The 9,160-nt window shown below is 33.1% G+C and overlaps 1 protein-coding gene across 1 annotated transcript; it reads right to left on the reverse strand.

Annotated features, from left to right (window-relative positions):
* Positions 1-4,165: 4,165 nt before the first annotated feature.
* Positions 4,166-7,567, reverse strand: LOC132181299 (uncharacterized). Its single transcript, XM_059594459.2, has 4 exons — positions 7,260-7,567; positions 6,193-6,912; positions 5,925-6,106; positions 4,166-5,828 (listed from the first exon to the last, which is right to left on the reverse strand). Exons 1-4 carry the CDS (start codon positions 7,416-7,418, stop codon positions 5,801-5,803), a joined length of 1,089 nt encoding a protein of 362 aa, XP_059450442.2. The 5' UTR covers positions 7,419-7,567; the 3' UTR covers positions 4,166-5,800.
* Positions 7,568-9,160: the final 1,593 nt, after the last annotated feature.

The raw sequence follows: 9,160 nt of genomic DNA on the forward strand, positions 1-9,160 counted from the left end.
CAATTGGATTTGGGGAAGCTACTAACTGCACTAATCTTTAATTACGCGGCCAAACAAAAAATCATAATAAAACATTTTATAAAAGCCACAACAGTGAAAATTTTAAAATATTCTCCCCATCACAAATACACCATAGCTCTAATTTCTCACAAAACAAAAACATTTGTTATAAACTCCTCATATAACATGAAGCATTACATATAATTCTTGGTTACGTACAATCTACATATCCATAATATTACATATAACTTATACTTGACTATTACATTAACTTGAAGTAACCCAAAATAACATAAGAATATTAGCAAAAAAGAGAAGAAGAAAAAGAAAAACACCAACTCTACCATCTACGACAATACCTTCCACAATCTCCTCGGCATCATTGGCATGGGAAGGGAAAAAGAAAAAAGAAGAAGAAAAAGAAAATCGTACCATAATTATTTTAAAAGGAGTAATATTATAAGCTATGTTTTTATTATGTAACTGACCATCTAGACTCCTAATCAACCTTTGGATCACTCATTACTTTGTGACATAGTTGTGGAACAAAAATGCCTTATATAAAATTACTCTTTAAAATTATTGTTTTTGCATTTAGATCTTGGATTTTAAAAGCCCTTATTTTCTTTTTCTTTTTCTTTTTCAAAAAAATTGAGACAGGGATGATTAGGAGCACCCTAATTGTCTCCACTATTGCCTAAGATAATTTTCTATATAACAACTAGAGTCATATTATTCGTAGGGGTGCTCAAACGGTTATAACCGGCGGTTATTGGCTATAACCGCAACCGCCTTGGGCGGTTATTTACAAATGAAAAAATCAATATATTATATATATATATAAACACCCTAGGCGGTTATATATATTTTATATAACTGCTTTGCTCAACCTCTAAAACCGTTAACCGCAACCATCCTAGGCGGTTAGCAATTTTTAATAACCACCTAACAATGCGGTTAGCGCTTGACGATTAGCAATTATAAGCGGTTAGCGGTGCAGTTATAACCTCACCGTTTGAACAATCCTAATTATTCGAATTCCATTATAGGGAAATTCGTGAAAATTGATAACTCATTCTCAGAAGGGTTACCTTTTGAGGCACCAATCAATACAGGCACGTTACATAAATAAATAAAATGGGTCCCAAACAGGCATTTTGATTCAATTATGGCCATTGTCTGAGCTACAACATTTATTGGATCCACAGATTTTTATTTTTTATTTTTTTATTTTTTAACACCAGGCAAAATAGTATTAGGATCCTGTTTTGGAAATTATCTAATTAGTTATAAAAGAAATGTATTTTTATCTCCTCAAAAAGTGAAAAGACAAAAATATCCATCTATTATAACCAATTGAATGGAGTTTTTTGTTTTTTTAAGAAAAAGAATTAAAAAGAAAAAGAATATTAATTAGTATAGAAAAGTAAAAAAATGGCATTAAAAAGTGAAAAGTTTTATTTTGTAATGATTTTTTTTCATTTGATTAATAGCAAAAAGTGAATAATGTAATATAAAAAGTGAGAATGTTTTAATGTTAATAGTAAGAATACCACTACATTTGTGAACTCTTCTCCAATTTTCTTCTCTATCAACAATTAGATATGAGAAGCCCTTCGCAGATAAATTTGAGAATTTATATATATTTTTTATTTTAAGTAAAATTGAGGGGAGTTATTTTATGGTTAATATTAGATTTCATAGATATAATGGTAAATATATTGTCACATCATTTAAAAATTTTAAGTGATACTATGTACACCATTAAACGGACAAAACAAATTATTAAGGATGAAATGATCCTATTCCGAATCAGAACATTCTGTACTAGTGTTTGTGTATGTGCTAAAAAAAAAAAAAAAAAAAAAAAACCTAAAATCACCAACAATGGGAGAAAATGACAAAACCAAGATATAGGGCATCAGTACATTGTTATTGAGTCCCCTCTTGCAATAGAGAGATTTTACTTAGGAAAATGCTAGGTGTCTTTTTAGTGTATTTCTGATGTCATCTCAACTGTAATGTGATTTTTAAAATTATCGTTAAATTTGAGATTATCATTATTGAATTTTAATCTATTAGTGATTTTAAAAGCCACACCACAGTTAAGAGGACATCGGAAGAACACTAGAAGAGCACATAGCATTTCCCACATTCTTACTATCACACTTTTTTGCGATTTTTACAATCATCATTAAATTTGAAATGAATAATATTAGATTTTGATTAATGATAATTTTGAAAACCATATCAGAAAATGTGTAGCATTTCTATTTACTTACTCTTTGATCTTTCATCACATTTACAATAATTCTTTCAAACTTTAAAAACTCTCAACGTCAAATATCAAAGTTTAAAAAAGTTTGTAATGTCACTTATACTCATGTAAAAATTTTAAAATTATAAAATTACCCTATTTAAATAATTAAAAATTAATATATATATATATATATATATATATATATATATATATATATACTTTTAGTAGAGTATTTTGAGAATTTCAACTTTTCTCGTCTATGATTTAATAGAAAATTCAGAGGAATACAGAACGCAATAGACCACCAATTTCCGAAACATTCTAGAAAAAGAAGAAAGGTTTGCCGTCGGTGTTGGACTCTGTGATTTAATAACAATAAAAATGATTTCTTTCTTCTTTGTAGTGGGCGTATAAAAAATGGGAAGCTGTACTAGTTGTCCCACATTGTTGGAAAATGACATCTCCAATTAAAAAAAGGGCTATCCATGGGCCGGGTTACTATAAAAGGTTGGATTTGAATTTCAAAAAGTTTGAATATTACCTTTCACAGAACTGACAGAAGAGAAGAGAAGAGAAAAGAAGTAAACGGTACTCGGTCAGTAATCTCAAAGGGCCAATCCAAAGCTCCAACCAAAGCCCCAGAGTAATACTATACGTAGATTTTTGTTTTATCTTTATCTTAAAAAGTGATGTTGATTTTAAATTTGGGATATATTATTATTAGATTTTGATTTAATGTTGATTTTGTTGAGTATATATATATATATATATATGAGTCTAAAATGATAGAGTCTTTCATTGGAAATATGTAAGAAATGTGAGTTGTTAATATAGTATTGTGGGGCTCAAATTCATAGGCTTAAGCTTTTGATTGTGTGGTGTCTCAATATGTTACGTTATGGCTCATTAAAAGACTCTCTTAGGAATCAATCTTCTTAACAAGTAGTATCAAAACCAATGGTGAAGTAACGTAGGCACAGGCAAAAGGTCTCTAGAGTACGGACAAATAGATGCAAGGTGGGAGCATGAATAATCGTTCTTGGAATGAAAGGCAAAGGTTATTGGTATGGGCTTGACAATGGTTCAAGGAGTAAGAGCAAATGTGCAAGTTGTGAGCATGAATGAGGCCACTAGGGTCCCTGGTAAAAGAGAAAAAAGGATCATAGTACATGCACAACAAGAATCCATGGAATAGAGACAAAGGTGTGTGGTGCGGGCAAAACTCACATAGTCTACAAGTGATATTAAAGATGGCCCATAAGATTGATAAAGTGTTTCCATTTAAGGGGGAGTGTAGCAATGTGACGATAGACTAAGGAGATTGTTGAATATATATGTGTGAGTGTAAAAAAAAAAGAAGATAAAATTGCCAATGCCCTTGCCCTCCCATCCCTGCACCTCTTCCCGTTGCTGTTGTCGAAGAGTTTTTGCTGTTGCTTTTTTGCCTTTTGCTTTACTATGTATTTTTCATTGTTTTCTTATTTTCTGTTGTTTAGCTTCTCTGCTGCTTTTTTTTTTTTTTTTTTTTTGCAACCCAAATAATTTGAGCAACAAATTGTCAAATTGTATGATTGGAACCGTCATTCTGATTCACAACATGTTCAAGCTGCATGTGTTTGAAGCTTATTCTCTCTCCCCAAGAAATGTTAAGCCAAATCGTTTGGAAACCATAAAACCAAAGATCGATTCATAATTGTTCACAAGCCATTCACAAGGCGAGTGTACAATTATGGCACATAGCTACACCTACACACGACACAAACATCAACATTTGCAGAAAAAAAAAAAAAAAAATCTCTGCAGATTCAGGTTGAACCATCGATCTTCCCCCCACAACCCAGATCTCCAAAGGGCACCGCAAAGGGCCATGCATCTTGAAAATCATGAGAAAGAGAGAGGCCGATGGAACCCACAACTAATAATAAAAATTTATTGATAATAATGACTCATTTCGGGTAGGAGAGACCACAATAACTCCTTTGGGGTAGAAGAAACCACAATTGAATTCAATTCGAGTTGGAAGCAAACCACAAATAAGCTTTTGCTTAATAATTCTTTATTTAAAATAAACTACAACTACTATCCCCTATTTATAAGATAAGATAAGAAAAGAAATCCATGTAAAAGAACTAGAAAGATTAATTAATAAAGGACTATAACATAAACTAGGACTTGGAATATAGACTCCTTATTGTAATAATAGACCTTTCTCCTTGTCTCAGAAGAATAAGTAGACAAGTCCTTGCTTCTCAACCCTCAATTGCCATATGAGACCAACGTGGCATTGGTTCTCCATCAGAGGCCAGCAAAATTGGGTGCCGACTCTGCAAGTATTTTGGCTGAAAGGCTACTTTTGTTTGAAATCAGTGGCACCATCTCTTTGAGACAAAAACAGATCAAATATTGCAGGTAGTGTCACCGACTCACAGAAATCTAAAAGGAATCTACCCCATCCACAATCGTGCCAACATTAGAACATTTTAGTAAGACAAAGCAATCATGATGACAACGTAGGAAATAGGACCGTTTGTACAATGTTTCTTATTTCTTGTTTATGATAATTATGAAATAAATAAAGTTTTTTCTTTTACCATTATATCACATCAGTGATCAGTCCATAAGATTTCAAACGAAAGATAAGGAATTAAATAGCTGTTGGGCTTCCAACAAAATCAGAAATTTAAGAAGTGGGCTTGGGAGCATGGGCTAGTTCCACAACAGCTGTCCTTTTGGGGCTTTTAGTGAGTAATTGTGAGCAAATTATAGGTGTATATATTACTTCTATTTCTACTCGGGGGTAGAGACGGAGTCAGAAATTATTACAGGTAGGGGTTAGGAGCTAAAAAAAATTATTACTAAGGACCAGTTGGCTAAAAAAAAAAATTATACCTTGTAACTTTCTTCTGCTTAGGAATTGAGGGGGTGCTATGGGCCTATGGCCTATACGAGTACCCACTCCCTCCATCCCTGCACTCAGCCTATGGAGTAAGGAAGAATAAAGTTTGTCATCACGTAATTATACGAGTAATTTTTTTTTTTTTTTTTTTATGATGTAATTATAAGAACAATAAAAGTACTTTAGAGAAGAGAAGCAACTATAGGATAACTGTTATGAATGCTCTTAGAGATTAGCTCTAATGCTTCTAAAGACTTGTATAACTGTGGGGAATGTCTTAGACTCAGCCTATGTTGTATGGAAGGATTAAGTAGGACTAACAATTTTTTACACCCATATTTTTACATTAAAACTCTAAAATCTAAAGAAGAGTAGAAGACTCTCGAACTCTTCAGTCTTAAGCTAATGGTAGTCTTGTTGGACACTTCTCTTCTCGCCAGAGACTTTCCCTAATAAATGAAAGTGCATAATTTTGAAAAAGTAGCGTCACGTGAGAATTTAGATAATTTCACTTACAACATGCTTGGTGGAAATGAACATGCATAATTTTGAAGCCTATAACGTTTTTAGAATTTGTACATGAAAAAAAAAAAACACCTTTCTGGACTACATCTCCAAAATAGACTCTGCACTTCCAATGCGATTCACCCTCCTTTCATCATTTCGTGTACCCTGTTCACATATTTGTCATTTTTAAATTTGCATTACATAGTAACATTAAAAAGAAAGAAAGAAAAAAAAAAAAAATTTGGTGATAAATTTTCTTACTCATATGGTCGTGTATAGAGTCCCATAGGCTTACTCTCGAAGAGGTCAACCAGCCTGCATCCAAAGAAACTAGGGGGATGATTCAAATTCCTCATAAGGCAATCCAACAATTTAGCACAAATATCTGGAAGTTCCTTGTTAATAGCGTTCTCAATTTCTTCATGACCCTTCTGCTTCACTCCCTGTCAATAAATACCAAATAAAAACTGCATTATTATAATATATATGAAACTAAATTATTTAATTAAAAGAATTAAAAACCAATTACCTCATTGCCATCCTTGAAGTGCACCAGCGTGTTCCGAATAAGTGTTGGAATACTATTGATATACTGAGGTCCTTTTAAATAGGAATTGCGCGTCAAAAATTCATAAACCGAACTTTTTTTAGAAACCTTGTCGGTCCAACCAGCTAGCTCATAAGCGTTATCACACAGATTTAAGTTTTTATCAAACGCATCACAATTTATCTCCCGGTATTGAGCTATCAAGTGCATAAAATTAGTGCGGTTACTAGAATCGAAGAAGACTGGATGAAACATTTGCCAAAAACTATAGTCTTTCACATCTTGTAATTCCTTCGATTTAAGCCTATCCTTAAAAATTCCTGAGAAAAATAATAATATACCCATAGACAGACTTTTTTTTTTTATCCTCATTTCGTTTTCGATCATCTTTGCCACAAGGGATCTAAACTGGAGTGTGTCGTTCATAATACCTTGCATCAGATCATCATCATTTTTCGCCTTAACAGGATCGGTAGAAAATGTTACATTCAAATCATGACTATTCAAACCATGACTTATACGGATGCTTTTGAATAGAGATCCACAGTAATGGCCTCCAAGGTGAAAACTCCGTAGATTGTGAGCTATTTGTCTTAAAATGTGTTTTCCATCTTCATCAAATCCCGTTATATTGTTGCCAGTGTTAGTAACTATATTCCAATGCCAAGATTGTTTTTGATGCAACAACCATTTGTCAAGATTCTGTATGAAAAATAAATTTATAGTTACTTACTAAATGTAAAGGATAATCACAACAAAGATTGATAATCAACTTCAAAGTTTAAACTTATAGAAACTTGTTATCTTAGATAAGGCTCATTATCATAGATAAGATTGTTACAGTAGATAAGGTTGTTACAGTAGATTAGGTGTCTCATCTCTTCAATCTTCAATTGTAAATCTTATCTTTTTAGATAAATTGTATATTTCAAACAGATTTTATTTTATCAATACAAATGTCCAATGCTCAATTGACTAAGGCAGGCAGAATATTCAAATCATTCACAAAAAACAATAAAAAGATAAAAACAATTATAGTAAAAACTTACATAAGTAGTCGGCGACGCATCAGTAGTCGAGATTATTCCATATCTTTTCCCTAAAAAATAAAAGTTCTTACATTCATCCTTCAAGAAATCCTCAAAATTTGGGATTTTTGGTGTGTAAGGAATGGATTCAAAAAATTTCGGAAACTTAAACGATTCCATGAGACAGAGATCTCAACGAAACTGGTGAGTGAGAGAGAATGGAGTGATCTGTGATCGGTCGGGTCAGTGATCAACGAGAATGGAGATCAGAGATATGAGAGAGAGAGAGGCGCCGCTGGTGGAGTTGCTTCGAGATAAGAAGGGTTTATATAGTTAGTCTTTAATGCTACTGAGCTAGGGCTGGGCGCGGCTCGGAGCAAGGCGGGTATTGCCCATTTCTAGCATTTGCCCGGCACTATGCGGGTTTGAATATTTTAACCCGTCACCCGCATACTATAAGTCTATATCTATTATCCGCGCGGGGCGGGTTTGGGAATGATGTTAATGGGCTTTTTTGGGTTTTCCTTAATTAGTTGATTGGGTTTTTAATTAATGGGATTGTAATGGTAGATAATCTGTTGATTGGGTTTTTTTAATCCGTTGGGTTTATTTTTTCTAATTAGTTGATTGGGTTGAGTCTGAAAGGCGGTTTTTTTTTTTTGTCACATAAATAATGTGCTTTTTTTTTCTTTGTATTGTATTTGTTACTATTTTCATAAAAATAATGAGTTTTCTTTTTGTGAATCAAATTTACACACTGCCATACTCGTACGACATAGCCACCGGTTTAAAAAATTATAAATATGTGGCATGTGCATTCTAGACTATGCGATCCTATAACTAGATGAATAAAGTTGTATCCTAATTTGAGGGCTATTGTAACTCATACAGCCACCTAATAGGTGTGGTTATTAATTGTAGCATCATCACTTGGGGGAATCGAAATTTTCTCTTTAAACCTCAACTTTTAAGAAGAAAAAAATTTGAGAGTTATTTTATTTTATTTTTTATTTTTTGTGAATTATGTCTGAAAAATTATAATTTATGGGATTGAAAAAAAAAAAATTCATAAAAATTAACGCAATGTTTGGTAAAGGATACGTCAAATCAAATATTCGATTTAACGTCTCTAATTTTTAGTTTAATTAGCTGAAGACCACATCTCAAAAAGTTACTCGTTGATCACCAATTTTCTTACAACATGCGGATATGTAAAAGAAAAAAAGAAAACTCAAATTACAATCCTTAACAGTTTATCATCCTTGTGAGAGAGACCAAAAATAAAAATATATCTCTCTAAATTTACACACCACCATACTTTTTTCCGGAACTTTCCTATCCCTCAACATCCCTACGCACACAGAGAGACTGAGAGAGAGAGAGAGAGAGAGAAGTGGAGGCAAAGTCACACCAAAAGGCTATCGGGGGCAGACAGGAAGAAGCTTAGACGAACCGTCAAAGACCTCTTTCCTAGAGCCTCCGATGCCAATATCGACACCTTGCTTCCTCCCAAGGTTTTTTATTTTTGAGGTTGATTAGAATTTTGAATATCCTCTGGTAGTGAGGTTTGCGCTTGTTGGATTTGGCATCAACTTTGTTATCTTTTTGAATTCCAAATACCGTGACTGCAAAATGGGATTATTCTGATTCTGATTACTCATGTTATTATTCAATGTTCGTGCCCATACGGTATGCTATGTCCAAAAAATTAGGCAACTTGGTTTTGGGTCTTAGTAGTGTATGTAAATCGGATAATTTTGATTCTGGGGTATTCATCTTATGCTTGTTGTTTGTTTGTGCCATGCCGGTGGGTATGTCCGAGCGGAAGGTCATTTTGTTATGGATATTACCATTTCCGTATATGGTGTAATGGGTTTGGCTCAAATTGTGGCTTGTACATTCCTAATGATAAAGGGGCATGC

Source organism: Corylus avellana, chromosome 5, assembly GCF_965113065.1.
Source record: "Corylus avellana chromosome 5, dhCorAvel1.hap1.2, whole genome shotgun sequence".
Taxonomy (NCBI): Eukaryota; Viridiplantae; Streptophyta; class Magnoliopsida; order Fagales; family Betulaceae; genus Corylus; species Corylus avellana.

What these genes read in the sequence shown, in the direction of transcription:
- LOC132181299 (XM_059594459.2), bottom strand. Translation starts at nt 7,418, where the DNA reads ATGGAATCGTTTAAGTTTCCGAAATTTTTTGAATCCATTCCTTACACA. An exon ending in ACTTCAAGGATGGCAATGAG is followed by an intron (nt 6,107 to 6,192) that starts GTAATTGGTTTT and finishes ATTTATTGACAG; the next exon opens with GGAGTGAAGCAGAAGGGTCA. An exon ending in CTCTATACACGACCATATGA is followed by an intron (nt 5,829 to 5,924) that starts GTAAGAAAATTT and finishes ATATGTGAACAG; the next exon opens with GGTACACGAAATGATGAAAG.